A 24,493-nucleotide genomic window follows, 5' to 3' on the forward strand; every position below is an offset into this window, starting at 1 on the left:
GAACTCTGGAGGGTCTCCAGCCTCTACTACTGAGCTGAAATCTCCTGGCATTACTGACCGTGTAACGAAAGAAGGGGATGCTCTTCTCTCGATGCCCCGCGTCAATCCACTCCCACTCTCCGGGGTCCCACTGTAAATACTTGATGGGAACTCCTCCATAGAGCTAGAGCCTCCAAGACCCGGTGGAGAGTAGCTGGGGGTCAGGGTCTAAGAACCACTCTGAATCTGATCCCTGCATTAAAAGGCCTACAACCCTGATAGGCTGAAAAGTAGACTCAAGCAAGATGTCCTCTGTAGATCTGAGCAATCTGCCACCATCCTGGACACTGAAAACCAAAGCATCCTCCTGTGCATCTCGGAAGGCTAAGACCTGTGAAGCGGAACCCCGCCTCTCGAGAAAGTACCTGCCCAAGTGGAGGAAGTGAGAGGCATATCATCTATGTCTATCCAAGCCTCTGGAAGGGCTGCCTCAATTTGCAAGATCCTCCCTGCACTCCCTCTGAGATGTCCTGTCAACCTTGATTTGGTTTCCTCTGGAAGCCTATGGAAAGCTTTCCAAGATCCCAAAGAAGAAGCAGGTCCCCTCTCCCACCTGGCCCACTGCATGTAGAGTGAGGCACCCAGTGGCCTGCCAAGATCATCTAAAATACTGTCGTTCCACATGATGGGCTGCCTATCAATCTCTTCCCGGGAGGAAGGAGGAATCCTCCGAAGAGAGCTTCTGAAACTCTGGCCCAAGCTTTCAGAATGGCAACCATGAGAGGGGATGAAGGTGACCTGAGGTGTGCTGTGGTGAAGATCCATCTAACACTGCTCATCCAGGCTCCTCCTGAGGAAGGTGTGCACCTCTGTATGCTACTGATAAGAAAGTCCTTCCACGGTTCCTGTCCTGGCATAAGTCCTCGCACCACTATCTTGCAAAGTAAAGCTCTGCACTGTAAATCTGGATCAATAATATTGAGACCCCCATCCTGTGTAGGGAGGATGAGGGTCTCCCAAGCCACTCTGGCTAAGGCATCTGTTGTGCCATCAAGCCCACTCTAGAGAAAGTTCCTGATCGGTCTTCTGAGCTGAATGATGCAGTCCCTAGAACGGCACCAACATGAACAAATAAACCAGGCAGTGGCCAAGAGGACCTCGTTGACCACCACAACTCTAGAGGCAAGATCCAGCTTGGCTGAGCTCCAAAAGAGAAGCTTCCTTCTGATGCTCTCCAACACGGGAGCAAACTGCTACGTGGTAGAAATACCCAAGCCGACCTGGCAGCCCAAATACCTAATAGGCACACTCCTCTGAACCCAAGTGAACCCTATGTCAAGCCCCCAAACTGGAGTGTCCTCATCACTGATCCAAAAGCCATTGGATTTATGCCAATTTATTTGCGCCCCTGCCGCCAAGCAAAATAAATCCAATGCTGTCCTGAAAGAAGTGAGCGTTTGTGGAGAGGCATCCAAATAAATCGCTGTGTCGTCAGCCAACTCACTGTCAAGCAGCTCCTCTTATCTTCTGATGGGAAGTCTCAGCCCAAAGATGTCAGCTTGAGATCTAACATAGATACTCATAGCTTCGGCCACGAATTAAAAAAGGAAAGGAGCAAGGGGGCATCCCTGACGAACTGATCTCGAAATCTGAAATCTCTCACCCCTTACCCCACCAATAAGTACTTGGCTATGGGCTGATCTGTACAAAGAGGAAACACCTCTGATCCAAACATCAGTGAATCCAAAGCGTAGAAGGGTGCCCTCCAAAAAACTCCAATCTACTTTGTCATAAGCTTTTTCAAAATCCAATAGTAGAATGGCAAGATTCTGGCCACTCTGCATGGCCCACTCTGAAGCTTCCCAGAAAGAAAAAATGTTATCAAAAATACTTCTGCCATGCACAAATCCCGTCTGAGTGTCATGAATAAGATCAGGGAGAAGTGGCTGCAATCGGAGGCTGATAGCCTTGGCCAGAATCTTGTAACAAGTCCCCAGAAGTGTGATAGGCCTCCACTGGGACAATAAATTTCTGCTACCTCCTTTTGGAATAAGGTGGATGAGGCCCTTTGTAAGCGACTCAGGCATCTCGCCAGAGTCCCAAATGGCCTGCATGGCTGAAGTAATATAGTCTCCAATCATATCCCAAAATGCAATGAAAAAAGACGGGGTGAGGCCATCTAAACCTGGGCACTTGCCCTTGTGAAGGGCTGAAAGTGCAGTCCTGAACTCTGTGTTGGTGAAAGGTGCGTCAAGTAGAACATGCATATTCGGATTCACCAACACTGGGATACTCTGCCAAATAGCCTGTCTAGCATCCTCTCTATTGTGTGTCTCAGGATCAGCAGTAAGGAGGGTGGCATAGAAATCTGAAGCTATGCATAAGACGTCATCTGGCTCTGTCTGTAAAACCCCATGTGAGTCAATAAGCTGAGATACACTCTCTCTACTATGTCTAGGGCCAAGAGTAGAGAAAAAGTGTTTATTGACTCTACCACCCATCTGAATCCAGAAGGACTCCCGTGCATGAAAGGCATACTCTGCTCTCTGATCAAGCAATAACTGCAGATGAGCCCTCGCTGTAGCAAGGCGCTCCTAAATCCAAGCATCTGAAGGCCGTTTCTGCTCTTCCCTTTGCAAAGCTGCTAACTGCTGGCGAACACCAACCTCATGTCTGAGAATATCTCGTCTCTTGGTAGAAGCAACTGAGCAGTAAAAGTCGCTAATACCAGAGAGGGCAGTGGCTAAATGTGATGGATGTGGCTGCCCACCCTGGACATGAGCAAACCATATCCGTAGGGCTGCCTCCGTAAGGTCCTCCTCTGTGTAAAAAGCATCTGGAATCCTGATGCTGGCAGATCGGCCTCTCAAGTGAGGCTCTGAGATAGCCAGAACAACAGGGAAGTGGTCTGAAGTGGAAACCCCCACAGCAATGCATACCGATCCACCTCTGTCTAGTGCCCAGTCATCTACATAAAATCTGTCAATGCGTGCATGAATAGGCATCTGTTGCCTCCTGTTCGACCAAGAGAACAGGAGGGACTGTGGCTGAATAAGAAAGGCATCATCACACCAAGTATCTCTGCCACAGAAATGGAAAAGGAAGGCATCCCAAGCTGCTCTCTCCAAAGAGTGAAGTCCGCCTTCTCTACCCCCTTTTTTGTCTGACGGTAACTCGACCATGTTAAAGTCACCTCCAATCACCCAAGAATCCACAATGGGGGCCCAGGAGAGCAAAGTCTTCCACATAAGGACACGTTCCCCTCTAATGTTGGAGGCATATAGGTTAAGGAAGCCAACCTTACGCCCTCCAATCAAAAGAATAATCCACTGAGCTCTAGAGGGGATAATGACTTCGTGCCCAACAACTAAGGGGAGAACCGACTGCGAAACTGAAATAGAAGTGCCTCCCCTAGTGCCCAAGGCAGGCGACCAAAAAGTATGGCCAGAAAGCAACTTGCCTGACTTGGCACAATCTCTATAATCCAGCTTGTGCTCTTGAATAAATAATATATCAATGGAACCCCCAATAACACCTGGATGAAGCTGATCCCGGATCAGCTGTCTACGGCGGAGATGTGGGACGCCACCTAGGCCCTGTATATTCCAACTAATAATCCTCATTGACGGGAGGATGTAGAGTGGAACACCTTACCCGACCTAGTGGCGGAAACAAACCCCTCAATAGGGGAAGACCTCCTGCTCGAGGAGGGAGGGAAGGAACCCAGTGGTGGAAAATCAATAGGGGAAAGAATCCTGGCACCTGAAGAAGAAGCCCTGTCAATAGGAAACCCAACCACTGGCTCCCCAAAAGTAGCGGGCACAAACTCCTCCTCTGGGAAATCTGAACTCTCTGCCAAGGCTGAAAAGGAGTTCCTGTGGAGCAAGCCAGACACCGGAGTACGAAGGATCCCTTATGAGGGAAGAGGATCAACAGTGTAAGCTATCCCCTTCCCCCTATCCAAGGGAGGGAGTGAGGAATGCTCTCTATCCTGTGTCTGCCCAGCCGTGGAGATCTCTCCGTCCTCAAGAGGAGCATCTGGCACTGCTGAATCTAAGGAAGAAGCTGCAACTGGGGAGGAGGTCGAAGCTTCAGCGTCTCGGACTGTGCAAGGTGAGACAGGAGGGACAGCTCGAGGTGAAGCAGAGTCTACTAAGGTACCCTCGTGAGCTGAAGGAGGGACATGCACACGTACTGGAACCCACTGTAAAGCGTCGCGTGTGCCTAAGGGAGGTGGGGGTCGAGGAGCAGGTGGACCTGTACCACCCCCCTGTCGAGGCCGAGGAATAGGTACTGGACCTGTACCACCACCTAATTGAGCAGGACCGCCACATGAAGAACGAGGAGCAGGAGCTGGAGCTGGACCTGTACCACCCCTCTGTCGAGGTCGAGGGGCAAGTGCCGGGTCTCTAATCCCCCCCCCTGTCCCCCCTGTCGATGCCCTGAGGCGGTAGCTGTACCAAAGGGCTTCTTGGGCCTTTTCTTCTTCCTGGGGCAATCCCTGGCAAAGTGTCCCGAGGTCCTGCAAATCCTGCACTGGTCCTGCCTGCCTGAAATCTCCACTCTCTGGCGAAAAAAGGAACCATCCGGGCGCTGGATCATGACGTGGTCCATCTTGAGGTTAGGATCCTTGCAAAGGACCCTAATTCTAGGAACCCCATCAGCCTTGGTTGCCTCTGCTGCAGTCAATGGCAACCCAGGGAGGGGTGGGATCTCAGCAACTGCGCCAAAATGCTCCCCAATAACAGAAAGAAGTCCATGGTAAACCTGGGGAAGCCCGGGGAACCTGATGAAGAGCGAGAAGATTTTCTTATCTGCCTCTACTGGGTCGAAACCAATGTGAAAGGCTTCAAAGAAGATCTTTCTGTGTCCCAGGTGTAAAAACTCGGCCTTGAGCACAGTGCTCGCAGCCTCTGGAGTGTCCAAAACAACCTGGAAAAAACCTCGTCCCAGAAGGCGAACATCTAACAATCGAGGAGTGAGGTCTGGGGGGAGAGCCGCAAGCATCCAGTCTCTGGCTTGGGATCTGGAGGGGTGAGACCAGAAGATGCATGCTAGCAACGTGGTAGAGCATTCAATCTCTACATCCTTCTTGAGCTGCTGCAACTCGTCTTTAGAGAAAGTGATAGTTTTCACGGCCGGTGGAGGTGGAGTAGGATTGGCTGACGGGGTATCCATCGCCAATCAAGGTGAGGAGGCCGACTCTAACAAATTAAAGGCTCCTTCCGTTCCAAAAAAGCTGCGGGAGAAAAGGAGGCAGATTGAGGGGAAAGGAGGCAAGGAGGAAGCAGGGGGGAAGGGGAGGGAAGGAGGAGAGGGGCTGAGAGGGGATAGGGGCAAGCTGAGAGGGAGGGAGGGGGCATTGGAGGGGAGGGCTAAGAGGGAGAGGGGAGGAGAAGAAGGAGAGGGAGAGGAAGGAGAGAAGGGAAGGGCAGGAGAGGGGGGGGGGGAAGGGGGCGGAGAAGCAGGGAGGAGGCAGGGGGAGCAGGCTGAGAGGTAGGGAGAGGACTGAGAGGAAGAGAGGGGGCGGGAGAGCAGGCAAGGAGGGGACGAAACAGCAGGGAGGGGGCGGAACAGCAGGGGGGAGGCGAAGGGCAAGCAAGGGAGGGGGCGGAACAGGGGGAAGGGGCGGAACAGCAGGGGGGAGGGGGCGGAGGCAGGGAGAGGGGGCGGAACAGCAGGGGGGAGGGGGCGGAAGCAGGGAGAGGGGGCGGAAGGGCAGGGGGAGGGAACGAGGGACAGGCAGGGGGAGGGGGCGGAGCAGCAGGAAGGGGGAGGGGGGGGAGCAGCAGGGAGGGGGCGAGGGACAGGCTGAGGGGAGAGAGAGAGAGGGACGCTGAGGGAGGGGGAGCAGCAGGGGAACGGGGCGGAGCAAAAGCTCGAGGTCACCAGATTGCGATGGGCCGGCTAGAGCTTTTGTGATCTACCATTTTGAAGCCCCCCCCCCCCCCAAACTATCCAAGAGTTCGCTTGTGGCAAGCATGTAAGGATCCAAGATCCTACATTGACAGAGTATTTTGGGGAAATACAAGCAATGAACAGACTTGAACTTTATGAAGATCTAAAGGATTCAATGACTGTTGCTACAACTGCAACAGGACAAATGGAGATGACGAGGGCATCTCGACGATTGGTATTTAGGTAAGCATTACATGTTTTTTCCTTTTCAATTAAAAATCCATCCTTAAGTATTTCGCTTTTGTACTAAGACTCTTATTGTATGCAGATTCTTGCAATCCTTAAGCTATTGGTAAGATTGAAAAATTGTTGGCCATATATCGAGTATGGACAAAAATTCAGGACTTAAAATTCTGTATGTACTCTCCAAACATGATAGAAAAAGAAGGGAAGCAAGTGCTCTCTGAGTGGGAGAGAAAGAACTGCCCATGATGGCTCGATATGAAAAAAGGATGTTGCATCGAGGAGGAGGTAGAGCTGTACACACAACATAAAAAGGGAGAGATGGGTTCATCAAGCTCAAATTCAGTCCACGAGGATGATGCAATCATTGAGGTTCAAAAAACACTTGAGAAGATGATAAAAAGGACAAGGATTCAAGTATGGAACTAAAGAAGGGTGGTAGGCCACCAAAAAATCGTGGTACCAATAATGGTAAGTTCTCTTGATCTTTTTTCAAGCTGTTATTTGTTTGTGTAACATATGTTGTTATCACTTTGTGTCTTTACATATGTGATGTGGATATAGATGTGTAGGTACTATAGTCTACACCCATTTTGAAAGGATGTAAATGGAAAGATAGGTCTATCCGCTTTTTGTACATTCCATTGACCTCTCTAACTTTGAATCGAAGTGGCACATGTGATGCTTCACATTGCAAGGTTTGGTGCTATGATTATGTCGAGTTTGGGAAGCAATTGTCTGTCTCAAACTTCACACAAGACTATATAGACATGAAGGAATACTTTGTGGGTCTTGGAGGTGAAAGAAAAACAAGAAATGGTAAGAGTGTTGCTTCGGCTGCAGATTTTGTCATTCTTGATCTGCCTACACATCTAGAAGCTCTTGGAGTAGAGGATTCCACATCTCCATCTTGGAATTTATTAACAGAGGACCATGTACACTACTACTTGCTAGTAGCGGTCACAGTTGTTTCAGATTTTGGATGGATCCTAGTTATGTGTGCTCCTCATGTTCTTCATTTGGTTGAGCGTTATGCTAGGATCAGTAGATTGGAGTTTGCATGTCGAATGTACATGCAATGCTTGGATGCATATTGCACAATCAAAGTTGGTGGTATTGATCATAAGGTGAGACAACTGTCTTACAATGACCTGTTGAAAGAATTTATGCACTTGTATAATGAAATGGCTTGTACTAAGCATAAGTTTTATTCTTTTCTTGTCTTTAGGTGGATGTTGTGGTTTTATGCCTTCTTCATCGGGCTGGTATGTCTTGTGTTTGTAATCTTGGAAATGCTTCCGAGGTTGGTACCAAATTGGGCATTGCTTTTGGAAGTAGTTTGTTTCATCATTATTTACCAACAAGTGAGTAGACTATAAAGCATGGAGAGAGTATTCCATGGAGAGGTGCATTGGAGAAGGCTCCATGCATGATGTTGTACTTCTTGGAGTTGTTGTGTCCAATTTCTGGACATGTGGTGGACTTAGGTGCTGGGACTGGTTCTATGCAAAAAGCATGCATGCATTCTGGGAGAGCATGCTTATCTATTGAGAATGATCCTGACATTTGCAATTCTATATTGTAACCATTTTTGGATGGACAGAAAGGAAAGGGAAATGTGTTAATCAACTATGGGACTCTAAATGATTCCGAAGATGTGGAAATTGTTGTTAATCTTCTAGATGACTAGTAAGTATGCTACTCTCTTGTTTTATCTTTTTAAACCTATTTGTTGGAGAATATAATTATCAATGAGGCATTGATATTGATTGATCTATTTTAGCTTTTTGCCTTCTTATGTAGGTGCTATGGCTGAGATGATGTGTAATGACATTGCATTCAATGCCCCCATCAGAGAGAGGAGGCATCATCACAATATCTATGTGGATGACATCAATAAAGAAGATTGAGTCTAGTGATTTGACATGAGTTTTTCCCTTCAAGCAATTAATTTTGCTTGTGATGCCCTAGTACTGAAAATGCATAACTTTTGTGGTGTCTTGCACCTATTTCATTTGCTAGAGATGTAGTAATCATATTGAAGAACTATTAAGTAAATCATGTGAGTACCCATGAATATTAATCTCAATATCACATATTCAAGCATGTTGATTTCATAAAACTTTTTCTATTTGCTAGAGATGTGACAATCATGTCATATCTTAGTTAAGGTTTGCATGTCAAAACTATTAGTTGTGTACAAATGATCATCATGGTGAATTGAATCTTAAAGTATCTCCTTGATGCAACTAATAAATGTTTCGGCATAGATGCATGCAAATTTGCACCCTAAATTCTTCACCATGTGACTTCCAATCATTTCATCGATAAATCACTATCTATCATGATAGTATGAATGATGGATGATGTAGGTGGAGGGTGTTGAAATAAAGTAGACATGAAAAATAGTTTTTTGAATAAAGGGATCTTATAAGCCCTAAATACTATTGGAAAGAAATGTAATTAAATGTATATAACATCTTTGTGGGGTAGTTTATGACTGAAGGGTGTGTGATGTTAGCAGCATCTTTGTGGGGTAGAAATGTATATAGTATCTTCTTAGGGCAGTTTTATGACTAAATGGTGTGTGATGTTATGATAAAATTATCTACGAAATCACAATATAGGCCATGCTTAGAAAAATGTGCTTAGACCAAGACGCTCAGAGAAAAGACGTACTCGATGTTGATCATTATTGCAAACAATTCACGACATGCATCACAAGCCCAAGGTGTAAGTCACGTGTCTCCATTACAAACTCCAACCACATGTTATCTATGTGCTTTCAAGTAACACTAATCACGTTCCACTCCTATTATTCATTTGTACACATCCACAACCATGCCAAAGATCAAAATCCAAACCAAATTGTCTAAAGCTCTATTACCATCAATATAGACGATGGTATACCAGATGGAAATACTAATGCCTATATCGATGCTATGATTATATTTCAACAAAAATATTGACATCTACACTGACGCGTCTATACCAATGTTGTGGGTGCACTCCCCAAAAACCCAAAGCACATTTTTGCCTCATTCTCTCATGTATTATGTCCGATTTGCCATCCCCTTCCTTCCAAACTATTCGCTGCTCCTAATCATACTTAGAAGTCCCTTTTCCTACTCTTTACAATCATCTCTCTGCATTACTAGGCCTTATTTGCAAGGAGATTGGAGAAGTATTTCAAGTTCCAAGGATTTTGGAGTTTCTTATTGTTCAAGCTTAAACCCACAAATTTTGACCCTTGAATCTCTTTAAGTTCCTTCGAGGTAAGTTATTCTTTTATCCTCTTTCGTTTTATAAGTCTTTAACTTTGTTTTTGGTTGCTTCTATGCTTTTTCTTTCTCTCCCTCAAATCTATGAAAAGAAATAGTGCAAACATGAGAGAAGAAAGGGGAAATCCTTGGTCGCTTTGCCCGTTTGGTTTGTCTTGTTTTCTTTACTTTGGCTTTCCCTTGCCTTGCTTGTTTGTGTTGTCTTCTTTGCTTTTCTTTGCCTTGCCTTTTTGTTGCTTGCTTGTTATGCTTTGTCTTTCCTTTTTTGTGCCTTGCTTTGCTTGTTGACTTGCTTGTTTTGTTTATAAGACCAAATTGCAATCTTTTAAATCCTTTTCACATGTGTATGGTCCACCAAACTGTTCTACAATCATAAATCTACTTTATTTTCATTTACAGGTATGATCGTATAAACTCTACATATCTATTTATTTTCAATAAAGTAGTAGTGAGTAGTCATCACTCCTCTAGACTAGAGTCAAGTCAAAGATTCATCTCTTATGAATCTCATAGATTAGTCTTGAACAAATGAGTGAGTTGGGGACTCTAGCATGATCCCATAGTAGGTTGTAGCATCATAGCAAGCCATGTTGGAGAGGTCTCACTAAACGTTCACTCATTCCTCTCCTTCATGTCCTTATGTTAAGCCATCTTGTAGTGGGGTGAGATGCCTCCATGTACCTCCCTATCATGAGTTTGATATGAAGTACATGCTATCACACATGTGAAGTAGTGAAACATTGCTGATTGAGATCCAGGATGCGATGATGGAAAATAAGACTAAGCCCGCAACTTAAATTGGAGGAGAGCCATAAATGAGTACCGTGGTGATCTAGAGAAATGGAGCTTGCAAGCAATAGAATGTGACAAGAGGTGCTTCACATGTGTGTGTGTGTGTGTGTGTGTGAGAGAGAGAGAGAGAGAGAGAGAGAGAGATAACATGTATTCCAAGCATATATGTGTGCAACGTCTTTCGTAATTTTTTATTTCGTTTGAATACATTGGTTTGCTCATAGCACTTCATATGCGGTTTTTTATTTGGGCTCACAATTATTTCATGATTGGGAGATATCCTATAGATGAGGAGTATGACTATGCATATGCTCATGGCATGCTAGCACTCTTTGAGAGGCTAGATTGCAAGGGAGTCCCTATCAGCTGGATGGAAGTTGCACTTTGTGTCAATCTTCTATCCTCCTTTTTCTCAATCATATTCCTTCCCATTCTTAAAATCAAGATTTAGCTATATTTTCTAAATTGTTACACGCAACGTTCTTAAGGCATGAGCTAAGATGAGATGAAGATGAGTCGAATGAGGACCCCTAGAATGAGTAGATTTAGCTTAGATATAGCTATCTTTACCTATGATTTTGTAGATAGCCACCTTTTGACCATTTTGCCATTTTGTAGCTCTCTTTTGGCATGTATTCATATTTTGTATGTACCTCTTTTGAAATGAATTTTTGTAATACATGATGTGAGAGTTTATGTAATATTTTTTTAATGTAACCATACACCTCAAAATACTCCACATGGTACTTGAAACTAATTTTAGTTCTCAATGATAATGGGGGAAAATAGGATTGAAACAAGCCCCAATCTACTCCACAAATTCTTTTGTGTGGAAACATAGCATCAATGCATATATATCAATATTGTCAAGCTTTGTTGGGCCCGAAGTGTATCCAACAAGGCTCTTTCAACAAATATACTGACATTTCCACAATTAGAAGCAAAATATAGTCAATGTATTTTGCATTGGAATATTCATCAAAAAGTGGTAGTGAGTGTATACACCATGAAAGATCCTCCCATTTCTCTTGATGTTGAGATCTTGAGAGCATAATTTTACCACACAATTTCATAGATCACTTTGGCACCATTGATGATTACGTTGATCAAACATGCAACTAAATACACATGGTGCGAATAATATGGCCCTTAGCATGTTGCAAAATTTTGGAAATTTTGAATTAATGTACGTCACTCAAGAGTATTTCTCTAAAATTTTTTTAACACTTCTAAGGTAGGTTAATACAATTTTGAGCTCTCTAGTAGTAAAGGTTTGGTAAGATGCACCACTTTTGTATTCTAAGAACCTATCCAAGCTTGGGTAACACCCTTACTTAGAATGAATGACACCAATAAAAAACAGTTATATCTAGAACACTTATATACGGGATAATTCAAAAATATAAAAGCTAGATTCAATGCACAACCTGTTTTAATAGTTGAGATTAAGAGCACTTAATCATTTTTGTTGTAGATAAAATAAACATTCCCTTCTGTTGAATATATATTTTTAGCCTCTAGAGCTTGCTTTAGGCTATCCATATCAGTTCGTAGGCCTCTCACTCTTGTGTTTACAACACAACGACATAATGGGATCAAGGGAGCATTCTTTCCAGGATTGATTGCAAGAGATTCAATAACATCCTTCCCCTGACCAATATCGAGTGCAGCAGGAAACTCTTGCTCAAACTCCTCATCCAATTGTTTATCCTCTTTCTTTCTCTTCTTAGAAGATTCCTTTACAATTATAGTAGTGTCTTCAAAGTCTTCCATCTCCTTATCCTCTTCAACTCCAATTTCAACCTCTTTTTAAATCTCTAAATTTGGTGTAGATTCCACTTGCAAACTTCTCTTGTTACTTGTCCTTCCACCTCTCCTACCTCCTCGTTCTCCTCTTCCACCTCTCCCCCTCCTCTCATAAGTTTTTAGTTTTACCATCCTGCCAATGTGACAAAAATGCATTTAAAAAAATCAAGGGAAAAGAAGTCCTCGCATGGCATAGAATAGACTTACAAGGTCAATTAAGTCCCAGCATTACTTCAATAGCATACAAAGAAAGCCCAGGAATCTTCAAAATAGAAAATACCTGAAGCTTGATTGTGATGCTGCTAATTGAAGCTGCACTTGACGAGATGATGGGGCTTGAGGAGTTGGGGCTTGAGGAGACTAGCTAGACAACCAAAGCATACAAGGAAAAGTTATTAAGCATACAAGAACAAGTTATTAACCGAGAATCTGAGGTTACTTGTAGGTCTCTGCTCCGAGAGTTGCAGGTGTGTGCCTTTCCTATCCAAGCATTCCACTCTTATGTCGGGTGACTGCATTGTGAGAGATGTGGACCTCATAGGATGCCAATCCGAGCTACTGGGGACCATTCGGGAGGGTGAGAACCGGAAGGCATGTGGGAGCCACGGATCAAGAAGCGCAAGAATAGGGTCTGCATGGTGGAACAGGGCAAATTTGGGCCAGGGGCTTTCGAGCGAAGCAAGTTTGTTGGGGATACGAGAGCTTCAAGAAGCTAGTGAGGAAGAGATGAGGATTGCGATGTGCATGCTCTTTTTGCTTTTGGAAGCTGGTGCACCGGAGATGAAGAAGCTATGGCTTTTTTGTTGCTTGCGGTGCACAGCTGTTGCTGCTTCAAGAGAGAGCTTCTCGTGCACGAGCTGAGCTACTACTGAAGCCAGAGATGGAAGGGCTCATGGCACTGCTGCTGCTCTTTGTGGCAAGGCTACCTTTGGTGCATTGCATGGAGAACATTTACGAAGAAGCCAACAGACGAAGAGCACGAGAAGGCCACCAGAAAAAAGGTGCTTGCTATTAAAAGCATTCAAGTCGGTTTTCAAATGTGAAAATTAAAGGCCAATAGACACCTTTCATCTATTGGCCTTTATTGGCAATGAAAGGGGTCTATTGGCCTTTATTTTTCATGAGAGAATCTAGTACTAAATTTGCAACAGAGAGTTTTGAGGATGATGATTCCAAGAGTGTACAAGAATATGAAGTGCATGATGCAAATTGGGCATTATGAAGAGTTCCTGTAACAAGCCAAGTTTGTTGCGACAAGGAGGAAAATGTAACAAGCTTGTCAATATAAAGGATTGTGAAAATCGATGTGGAGTTGTTGCACCATCATTCTTTGGGAGGATTCAAACACCAATTGGAGTGCACTCCCAAACGATTTGGTTTTGTGGAAATAATGTAACCTATACATGGAAGCCATCAACTAGCATTACAGGTATTCCAGGACCATCACCAGGAAGGTGGAAGGTCCAATCAGGAACATCCTTGATAAGTGTAGAGATTGCCAAGTTGACAAGCTCAGGGTTTGTCATATTAGGAGTATCAACTCCAATGGTGGGTGCAAGTTGTGCTTCACCAATTCAAGCCCATGATGAAACAATAGTATTGCATGAAGATCGACCTCGGCGTCGAGATGGCAAAGCAATTAGATGGCGAAACAAAATCTCCAAAGAAATGGAAAATAAAATTCAGAGGTCATTGGTCATGAAATGCATTGTTAAGGACGCAACAGTCGTGAAGGCCATGGAGCATGGTTATTCATTGTTGTGGTATATTAGTTTACAAGGATAACCACTTCTTTTATTGAACAATATGGACCCTTCATTTACAAAACGGTTTCATAATCATGGCCTCATTTCATGAACTTCAAGAGTTAGAAAACTTGTTTTATCAGAAATGAGGATATCCGTTTCTTTTCTTAAGCAATATGACCCCTTTATCCACAAAAGGGGTCCGTACACTTGGATTGTTTTCATAAACTTTGACACAAAAAAACTACATTCTGATCCAATTTGCTCAAACGCTCAAATGGTTTTGCTCAAAAATTAGAAATCCCCATCAACATCTTGGTCAAGATAGCTTGTAGTTTTGGTGAATATGCTTGCCCTCCTTATTCTAAAGAAGTATAAGGTAGAGAATATGAACATATGAAGAAAATCATTTATGACTTTCATACTTGATATCTCCCATGTGTCCATCTTGCATGTGAAGGATCATTGGTTCTAAACCACCTTCTTTAAAGGGACATTTCCTCTTTTCAGACACCGACATGACATATGCATTACTTTAAAGAAGCATTTTCAAAGGACAATAACTCAAGTTCAATGATTGCCACAATATCTTAGAAGTTGGATTTAGACAATTATTATTTTTATTCTTGACGTAAAATGGTTTAGAGCTATCTATAATAGTCCCAATACTTCAGTCATGAAAAATGTTAGTGTATTTTTTGCTATAGACTCCACCAAACTATAGACAAAGAAAATTGATTTTTTTCCCTTTCTCAACAATGTGAATTGGTACATAGTATGGAACTAAGCTAAGGCCTTTATTCGTACTTGAGTGTAAATTAATATGATTAATGGCATTTGCATCTTGAACACACGTGATCTTTTATCTAGATCTTATTGATTCAAGATGGTATTATGTGGTCCAAGTTGGTCCTCGAAGTAAACTGACATTAGACGATAGGGATGTGGACATGAATATGCCAATGGATCTAATTGATGCGAATGGATCTATGCAAGAAGATGAGATCATGATATGGAATAATAAAATAGAAAGAGGATCAAGTCTTAGGTAGTAGACTTTGTTGAAGATGATGTAAATGCTAGTATTTGATTCTTTTGCCATGGAGAGGGCTTCTTATCCTTGGCCCTTTTACTTCTATACTTACATTATGGCAATTTGTATATAAAATTCATCATGAATATATGAGTATTTTGATCTCAAACTTGGTGTACATGTTATTAAATTTGTTATCTTCCAAATGATAAAAGTTGCTAGTCAAAATGATATTGGGGTCTATTGCAAACTACTATTTATAAACTCTTCTAGACTGCCAACATCGGTTAGTAAGTCGGTATAGGCATCAATAAGTCACTATAAGTATTGGTATGAACATTAGTATATCCATCGGGTCCCACCAATGTGCATATTGATGCCTATACTGACTTTATATCGACACCTACACTGATCAAATTTCACACACACAAACTTTACCAATGATTCGACAGTTGTGATGTAGCAAACATTCTAAGGCCCATAAAACATTGCGAAATAAGCATAAAAATGGACCCCCATATAGTACTTAGTGACTTAAAAAATTAAATTAAAGGAGATTCCCAAGGCATGACAACATCAGTAGGAAGGTTCCAAATTATTTGTCATCACTCACTATCTCATAGAATAGAGGCTATAAATTAGTATCTAGTGAGGATGAGAGTCAGAGTCTCTATTTGCTGGCCATCTTCCATCCATAGATGGGGCATTGGGACCATAACATGTTATCTTAATCAATGGATAAAAATCTATGTGGGGAGAGATACAATTTATAGATTTTGGGGGTGTTTAGGAAAATGAGGGATGAGAGGGGCCTATATGCTAGTAGTACATTTTTTTAAAGTGAACATGAGACCGTTACTTTAGGAGTTCAAGCTTTGAAGTCTGTCATTACATCAGTACTAAAATTTAAGCACATCTAGAGGCATTCAATGGGGGGGTCAATTGAGCAATTGAAAATAATTCCAAAATACACTAGTTGTCATGGGCAAGGTGACTAGAAATACACATGTGTCATGGCCTATATGCTAGTAATACATTTTTGGCCTGCCCTCTCATGGTAGGCTATAGTTAAAGTTTCCACTAGGAAATGCAAAAAGATGTGCCATAGTGCAAGTGGTTGTTCTCTCTCTTCTCCACCATTTTCTCCCTCTCTTTCTCTTCCTTCCAACTATTTCTTTTTTGAGGTTCTTAGACTTCTTTAGGGCAAGTTATTTTAATGCAAATTCAACTTGTTTAACAAGGTGAATTTCATTCAAATGGCAAATGTGGTTTAATTATCTGGAATTGAAGTGTAGATGGGGGAGTGATTAGACCAATAGATGTAATTTGTTCCTATGGTATGATTGAAGTTGCTTTGGTTGTCCAAATGTGACCTATCAATGATCCATATATTGTTGTCGGCGTGTGTATTACTTGAGCTAAATTGTTTTTTGCCAAAAAAAGATTTAAATGTGGATGTGCTTGTTGTACAAATATTGAGGTATATATTGAAGCCTTAGAGTACATATGTATTCATGTTTTGTGGTAGTTTGGAAATTATGCTTGAAATTGCTGGTATAATGAGAGTTGTCTTTGTTTTCAGAGGTTTGTAAACATTAAGTATAGCTAGTGGGTCTTTTTCATTGTGCTCGTGGATTGTTAGCAAGGTCTCAATCCTGTTTTTACTTTGTTTTTCAGAGTGTAAGAGAAATGTCACTACTACTGCCTATGCCCAAGCTGTTTGAACTTATGGCAAATAGGAAATTCTATTGCTAAAATTAATGAAACCAAACTTAGAGGAGCATAAATTAGGGGAACAACAAGCAAAAATCAAACAATGTGTGCAAAACACATAGTAGCGCTGTTATGTAGCTGGATACGAACATCGTTCCTAGTCAACGCAAATTCCATGATTGTGTGGGGGTGGATACTGTGCTCCCTTCTCCCACTATGGTTTAAAACTCAATGATACAGACAAAAGAGATCACTACTAATGCCTATGTCTGACCTGTTTAAGCTGTTACCACACACGATTTTTTGTTCCCACCATGAATGGAAGGAAACATGTAAAACCTCATAGACATGATTGGAGACAACACATAAAACCTCATAAAAGTCCACTATCTGAGAACTTCCAATTTATAATAAATCACACTAGCTCCTCATGTGGAGTTCCTGTGGAAAAGGTATTGCATCAGTTTGGGTTCATAGTGGAGTGGAAATAAAAATTTATCCTATCATTAAAAGCAAACGGAAAGGGTGCCTCATCACACATGTAGTGATTTGTAAGTGCACATACTATACTTGGAACAATAACCACTCAGCCTATGATTTCTATAAAAGAACATGGAAAGAAGAAGAGAGATGTAAGCCAAAGTCAATACTTTTTCCTGGTCCAAGCTATTGCTTTCATGCAACACACAGAGCTAGGCAAAGTTTAGATGTGCTTACCTTCTGCATATTCTTGCTTGGTTGTAGCATCGAAAGCTTTCTGTAATGACTTTGCAGTAGTAGCTTTCTTTATCCCACCGGTCTTTGACATGTCCCCTGTCTTCAAAGCTTTGGAGTATGGTGTCATAACCACTGGTGCATTCGAGGAAGCTGTATCCTCTGCTTCACAAAAATAGTGCAAAAATTAACTAATCTCATGAGTTAATATACTAACAAGCTAACATATATGAAGTTGTTGCAAACTTTGAGACTTAATGTGTGGATGAACTAGAGATTACATGCATAAGAGATACAGCTTCTCCAATTTCCAGAAGTAACTAAGCACATGAAAGACACAAGAAAAATAGGACACACAAAGACATTGACTTAACTTGTGACATGAACCTCACTAAGGGAGCAATGCAACTCTGTACCATTCCACTCAAATTGAAATTAACTAGAGATACTAATCAAGTGAATATAGAAGAGTGTTCAAAACAAAAGATCGAGCGACATACCTTCTAAATTATTAATGGGAAACTTCGATGATTGCTCGGCTTCCTTTGCAGTACTTAGGGGCAACAGGTTGTGAAACACCAGTCAATTGTATTCGTAATGAAACACCATTAAAGGAAAAAGCAACCACATGTACCTTGTGGAGAACAATGGAGCACACTTACCCTTGAAGACACTGCTACCCTCATCGCAACAAATATCTATGTCCTCCATAGGCGCTTTTCCCTTCAAAGTGTCCTTCTTTGCCGTTTTCTCATAATATGCTACTGTCCATTCAACAAAAGAGCGTGACAGCGGACTGAAACCTGAAGATACTACAACATGAAATTAAAAATTACGATGTAGGATTACAGAGAAGTAGAGGTTATTAAAGCTCTGTACCAAAACCAGCACTCCATGGTTATACACGAGATGGTTATACACGAGAACAATTGCCACACACTGTTGCTACAAAGTAGGTTGAATTTCATGAACCATTAAAAAAAAAAAATCTTTCACAATATGAGATCTGCAGGTGTCATCACATTACAAAGGTCTCCCAAAATGTATGAACTAACTCTATTTTTACAAAATTTGGAACTCCCTAATAATCAGTAGTATAATTAATGCAATGATAATGATCACTACTGTTGAACAGTTGATGGACACAAATATATCTTTAAGGATGTGGTCAACTAACACATATTTTTTTTGCGGCTGCAAGCAAACAAAATAGTTATGCTAACCCCATTGTAGCTCTAGTTAATCAGTTTGAGTCAAAACAGTACCACAACCACCTTCCTAAATGAACAATACCAGAACCACGTTCCTAAATGGTGACCTAGTTTGGGAAGCACTTGATCAAAACTACCTTCGTTAATGGTGACCACGTTTTCTCTACTCTTGAACTACTTCAAACTCAAACTAGCCCAAAAGTGTTGCCAACCTAAAGAAACGGCAAAGAACCTCCACCAAAAGGGTCGAGACCCGCAAGTAAGACTGTTGCAATCCCTTTACCAATTATGTGCATGGATTAACTAGGCGAGGTTAGGGAGGAGGATTAATCCCCTCCCCTAAGGCCCCTTAGGGCCTAAGGGGCCCCTATCTCAACAACGCCTTGTTTGTAGTAGTTTCGATCGAGACCACTCACTGGCACATTACCTTGGACAAGCAGAAGGGCGCTTTGTGGTTATCCACAAAAAGTTTTTGCCACGCGGCACTTAGGACCTCCTGAAGTGCAAGGCCTTGTCATGAGTGATTGTTCATAGTGACATCAATCAAAATGCTGACAAGGTCATTTTGGTGAGCCGCATGGCTTCCCTCTGTGCTTTTGGAACTGAGTTTCAAAGTATGGCATTGACAACAACAGCCATGTCCTTGGCCAACAACGACAATAGTGTTGATGCTCTATTGACTAGGTTTAGAGGTAGGAGCCTATTTGGGAATTCAAAGCCCGATATTGTCATTGTTTTAGAGAAGAGAGAAAGGCTATGAAGCCTTATTGTACATAACTCTTATTTATATGAATACAGATATACTTTTTCTATAGTGTCCCACTTTGTGTTCTTTTACAAAATTTCTTTTATGTTGTCATTGTATTATATAACTTTAATTGTTGCTGGCATTAATATTTTCATTCACTATTATATTCAAAAGCATGCTATCAGATAACTTTTTGCACTATAACATTGGTCTTTTAGTAATCTAGCAAGAATCCCACCTTGGTGTAGAAGGGGAAAGTGGCTCATCCCTACAGTCACTAGACACTCAAATACACTCTACTCAAGTATAAGTAATGTCACGGTAAAAAGTGGTACTACTAGTAAACCAGCAACGCAACATGCTTACACCCACTCCTCAAAAGATTTATCAAAAGCAAATGCAGGTCTAAAATTAAACAAAATATTACCCCATGCAATTCCAAGTCTCGACCTTTACCGATCTTGTGATGTCAGCTCGTCCTCCACAAGCTAGTTTTCGACCTATCTCGTGCAATGTGTGAAGACAATCTCAGGTGAACACAGCAACAAGGAAGGGTTAAGAAATGACCGTTGGACTCGGAATTCATATCACAAGTTTTCTCCTCCACATAGTCCCCGAACTTCCTCTCCAAGTCTAGCACAAGTAAACCATAAGTATCAGAAATGAGGAACACAAAAAGAATTGCAAGAATCAGAAGTGAAGGAAGCAAAGGAAATAAATAAGAAGTCAGCAATCTCTCCCAAACATGGTGCTATCAATGTCCATCGGCTATACAAAGACTCTTCTTGTTGCCTTCCATCGTCACTACAAAGGATGAACCCGAACACAGAGCACTCGTACTAACGATGAATGATTTGCCAAAAAGTGAACATGCGCATGCTCTGGAGTGTGTGATGACAAAGGTACTAAGCACATCTAGAGGCATCGGATGCGAGCAATTGAAACAATTCCAAAATAGTTATGGGCAAAATAGTCCAAAGGGGACCTAGAGAAGGACGCCCAACAAAAGCACAACATTGATATGAAGGCCCAATGGTCACTTTGCCGCAATTTCAGCAGACACCCTCTCTTTGCGCCTCCTCCTCCTCCTCCTCGCAAACGCCTTTGTTTCCCGACTTGCCTTGCCCGCTCTCTCTCCAGGCGCCTCTTCTCAGCTGCCCTTTTTACCATTATGCCTCTCTCTCATCACTGTCCAGATGAAGCCTTGAAAATTTGCGCGCCTTCTGCAAAGAAGGTGGAGCACAAGATGGAGCTCTTTGGGGACATCAGGGAAGACTCTTATTACTGGCTTAGGGATGATACTAGAACGAGCCCTGACGTTCTTGCTTATCTCAATGAAGAAAATGCTTACACCGAGCGTGTTATGGCAGGTAAGTTCCGGTTGTGATGTTATTAACTGCACACCACCATGCTATAGAACCTCCACCTAGATCAGCTAGCTCGACAGAGACGAGATTTATAAAGATCCAACTTGCCTTACCGTTGAGGTGCTGCCCTCTACATTTCCAATAGTACTGTGTGACGAGTCCACGTTTTAGACCACATGCATATCTCTCTTGTTGAGTTCTTTGGGCGCTTCATGCCTCCAAAAACTATCATCTGGGCTTGCTCACAGTTCTTGTTTCCATGCCTGTTTGGGCAGTAGTTGAAGTTTGAGACCATGGGGCATGCAGAAACGATCTTTTGTCAAAATTAGAATTTTGCTAGGTCTTTTCTTTAAAGTGACTCTGTCTCTATCATGGAGAGAGCTAACAGTGCAGTAGGACTTGGACAAGATAGGGCATGACACAAAGAAACACTAAGCTTCAACCCCGGGTTGGTTAAGTTGTGGAGACATTATCTTTGTGGTGCGGAATGTAAGATTAAGATTGACCATCGTAGTTTTAAACACGTGTTCCCCCAACGAATTGTTTCCTCTTGGTAGATCGAGTGGACAGAGTATCTTCAATCTTTTGGACAGCCAATTATCGAATATCAGCCAGGAAAGGAAAACTTAGTGGCTGATGCATTGAGTGGGAGACCGAGTAAGAATGCTATTCAAGGAAAGAGTTTGAATCGGCAATACATTTTGTTAGGAAAGCGAATCCCAAATCTCATCAAACTCTTGTCATGAGTGAACTACAGTGGAGCCTGTATGCTCGGCATTAAGGTATTTGAGGAGCCATTGAATACGTGGAGGGACTTTCAGTGGCCTAAGTTGAGGGATGACGTCACTACTTTTGTCCAACAATGCATTGTATGCCAAAAAGTGAAGAGTAGCCTAGGACTTTTACAAGCATTGCCCATACCTTCAGAAGATGGTGAGGAGGAAGGAGAAATTTTCGGAGTTGAAAAGAGGCTGATGGAATAGTGGAGAGCGCGTCTAATGCAACTCTTAGCAGCCATATAGTTGTAGGGAGCTGAAGAGGGGATGCTGGAATAGCTTGCTGCACAAAGGGGATGGCTAGACAACCTACGGCAGCAAAGGTGAGGTTGGAGCAGCAGGGAAGGCCTCCTGGAGCTTGTGGAAGCATAAGGGAGAGCTCTCCAGGTGGTTATTTTTTTTGGGGTGAAAAAGGTATGAAAGAAACAGCCAAGAGCAAAGCACTCAAGGCACAAATAACTCAAAATATTTAAGTGTAAGCGGATCTCGAAAGAAGCCAGGATTGTGGCAAAAAATGCCACGTCAGTCCAGAGACAGACTTTGAGAAGATGGAACTGCCTCTCCACTCTCTGAACGATGAATTCAGTCCTGTATCCCTTCTTCATGTGGTGAGTGGTTGGACAACACTTGTTGGATTTTCACCTCTACAGATCTCACGATGCTTTCATTACCTCTTATGGCTTCTATTGTGAAAACTTGGCGGGTTCTTTGAGAAGGCATTTTGCAAGGTGACGCACCAATTAAGATAGAAAGAATTATCGCAATACTAGCAGGCCGCAACACCTACTGTTGGGCGTTGATGACGTCAGTGGGGATGTCATAGTAGCTAATCCTTGCTATGCGTGGAGTTATGGTTTTCAATCTTATGAGTGACTATCATGAGATTGAAACTGCACTATGTTGTGTTTTTAGAGGATGAGTTTGGGAATGTCCTGGATTCATCTAGGTATATGCTTCTGCCGTATTGTAGTGAAGGTGAATGGGGAAGTGAGAGAAAGCCACGGAAGGCAGGGGGAGATAGAGAAGGAATAGGGGAGGGAAGTAGAGAGAACGAGACTGGAAGTACACAAGTGATGAAGGAAGCAAGGAGAAGTGGATTAAACGTCAAATCAATAGCCCCTTACAATCCTTTTGGGTTGACTTATATAGTTCCCCCACAGTTCCCACATTTCCCTACTATTCTCCCATCTATTTCCCCCTTAAAATCCATCTTTTTTCCACCTTCATTACAGCCATCCCTTCCCAAAGAATTGTGCCCTCAAAATTTCCAAGAGGCTGCCCTGGATGAGAAGGATACAACAGAAACTGATCAGCTCTGTAGGAGATAGGGGTAGTCCTGCACAATGCTCTCGGGTTGCCAAGAATTCTCATCTTCCGTTAAACCTTTCCATTTGATGAGGTATTCTGTGTAGGCTTTGTTCCTGAGTACATGATCTCTGAAGCCCTTGATTTGCTCCGGCACATAGATTATGTGGCCCTCTTCATCCATAGGAGGCAACTCAGGAAGAACCTGGACATGCTGTCCGACATGTGGTTTCAGCAAGGATACATGGAAAACATTATGGATCTTGGAGGTAATGGGTAGTTCCAACTGATATGCTACCTGCCCAACTTTGCGGATGATTTTGTAGGGGCCATAATACCTGTGGGCAAGCTTTGTGTTGGTATTACCTTTGAGCGAGGAATATCGATTCTTATGGAGACGTAAATGCACATAATCCCCTTCTTCAGAAGATAAGTACCTCCTTTGTTCATCCGCATACTTCTTCTGCTTGGCTTGGGCATCCTGCATATTCCTCTTAGCCAATTGCAGAAGGGCATTCATACTCTCCAAATCATTCCTTGCTTGCTGATTTTTCACAGCCAAGTCTGCAACCCTGGAAGGCATTCCCACTTTGCATCCATACATAGCCTCGAATGGACTCATGCCAATAGAGAGGTGTTTGGTGCTGTTGTAGCAAAATTCAGCCAATGGTAACCATTTGTCCCAAGACTTTGTCCCAAGACTTCTGCGTGTCATGACAGTAATGCCTTAGATACTCCTCCAACCACTTGACGGAGAACCGGAGTGAGTAGGAGTAGGGAGTGAGGAGACACACACACAGTAGTCACACACCAGTGGGTGGGGATAAACAATGAGTGGTACCTCCCCAAGTACACACACTAGTATATATATCTGTGGATAAGACTAGGACCACTAAGTACCTAAGTACAATGTGTACTTAGCGTACTTAGTAGTACTAGAATAAAAACTGTTACAGGGTGGCCAGTGCCTTTACCCCAACAACCTCCCACTTAAAGGCAATGTGCCCATAAGAGAGAGTAAAGAAAAAACAGCAATATACATCATCATGTACAAGACCAATTGGTCTGCTTATCCTATACCCATAAGCCGTCTGCAGTGTGCAAACCGCTCAGCAGCCAATCCTTTGGTCAATAGAGCTGCTGGATTGTCATCAGTGTGAACTTTCACAAGCTGAAGTTGCTTGTTCTCAAGCACCTCCCTGATAAAATGATACTTCACGTCGATGTGCTTCGTCTTTGCATGAAAAACAGGATTTCGTGCCAACTGTATGGCACTCTGACTGTCACAATGCAACAATGGAGTATCACTAGAGTAGCCCAAGTCTGCCACTAGCCGAGATAGCCATATAGCTTCCTTGCATGCCTCAGTGGCTGCAATATATTCAGCTTCTGTAGTAGACAGAGCAATGCACTGCTGCATTCTAGATACCCACGACACTGCACCTCCAGTGAAAGTGAAAACATATCCGGTAGTAGACTTCCGGGTATCAGGGTGACCGGCATAATCAGAGTCTGTATAACCCTGCACTTTTGCATCTTGACCGCCGAAACATATACACAGGTCCTGTGTACCCTTCAGGTATCTCATGACACCTTTCACTGCATCCCAATGCTTCCTGCCAGGTTTAGCCATGTATCTACTAACCACTCCCACTGCAAACGCAATATCGGGCCTGGTTGCAACCATAGCATACATGAGACTGCCACACGCTGATGCATACGGAATCTTTGACATCTCAGCCCTTTCGGCATCTGTCTGAGGGCTGTCCAAAGCACTGATTTTCACATAAGGAGGCAATGGAGTACCAATACTCTTCCCCCCCTCCATGTGAAATCTCTGCAAGACCTTGCCAATGTATTCCTTCTGAGACAAGTTTCTGAG

General features: G+C 42.8%; 1 protein-coding gene and 1 pseudogene across 1 annotated transcript in view; both read left to right on the forward strand.

Moving 5' to 3' along the window:
• The first annotated feature begins 6,890 nt into the window (after nt 1-6,890).
• Nucleotides 6,891-8,044, forward strand: LOC147886172 (uncharacterized; annotated as a pseudogene).
• A 12,082-nt stretch (nt 8,045-20,126) lies between these two features.
• Nucleotides 20,127-24,493, forward strand: part of LOC147886173 (Prolyl oligopeptidase family protein) — a 119,743-nt gene continuing 115,376 nt past the window's right edge. Inside the window, exon 1 of the mRNA XM_087395652.1 lies at nt 20,127-20,533. Within this exon, the coding sequence (XP_087251778.1) occupies nt 20,185-20,533 (349 nt within the window). The 5' untranslated portion in view covers nt 20,127-20,184. The remainder of the gene's footprint in view (nt 20,534-24,493) is intronic.

Source organism: Dipteris shenzhenensis, chromosome 24 (assembly GCF_047967505.1).
Source record: "Dipteris shenzhenensis isolate YYH24624 ecotype China chromosome 24, Dip_SZ_1.0, whole genome shotgun sequence".
Classification (NCBI taxonomy): domain Eukaryota; kingdom Viridiplantae; phylum Streptophyta; class Polypodiopsida; order Gleicheniales; family Dipteridaceae; genus Dipteris; species Dipteris shenzhenensis.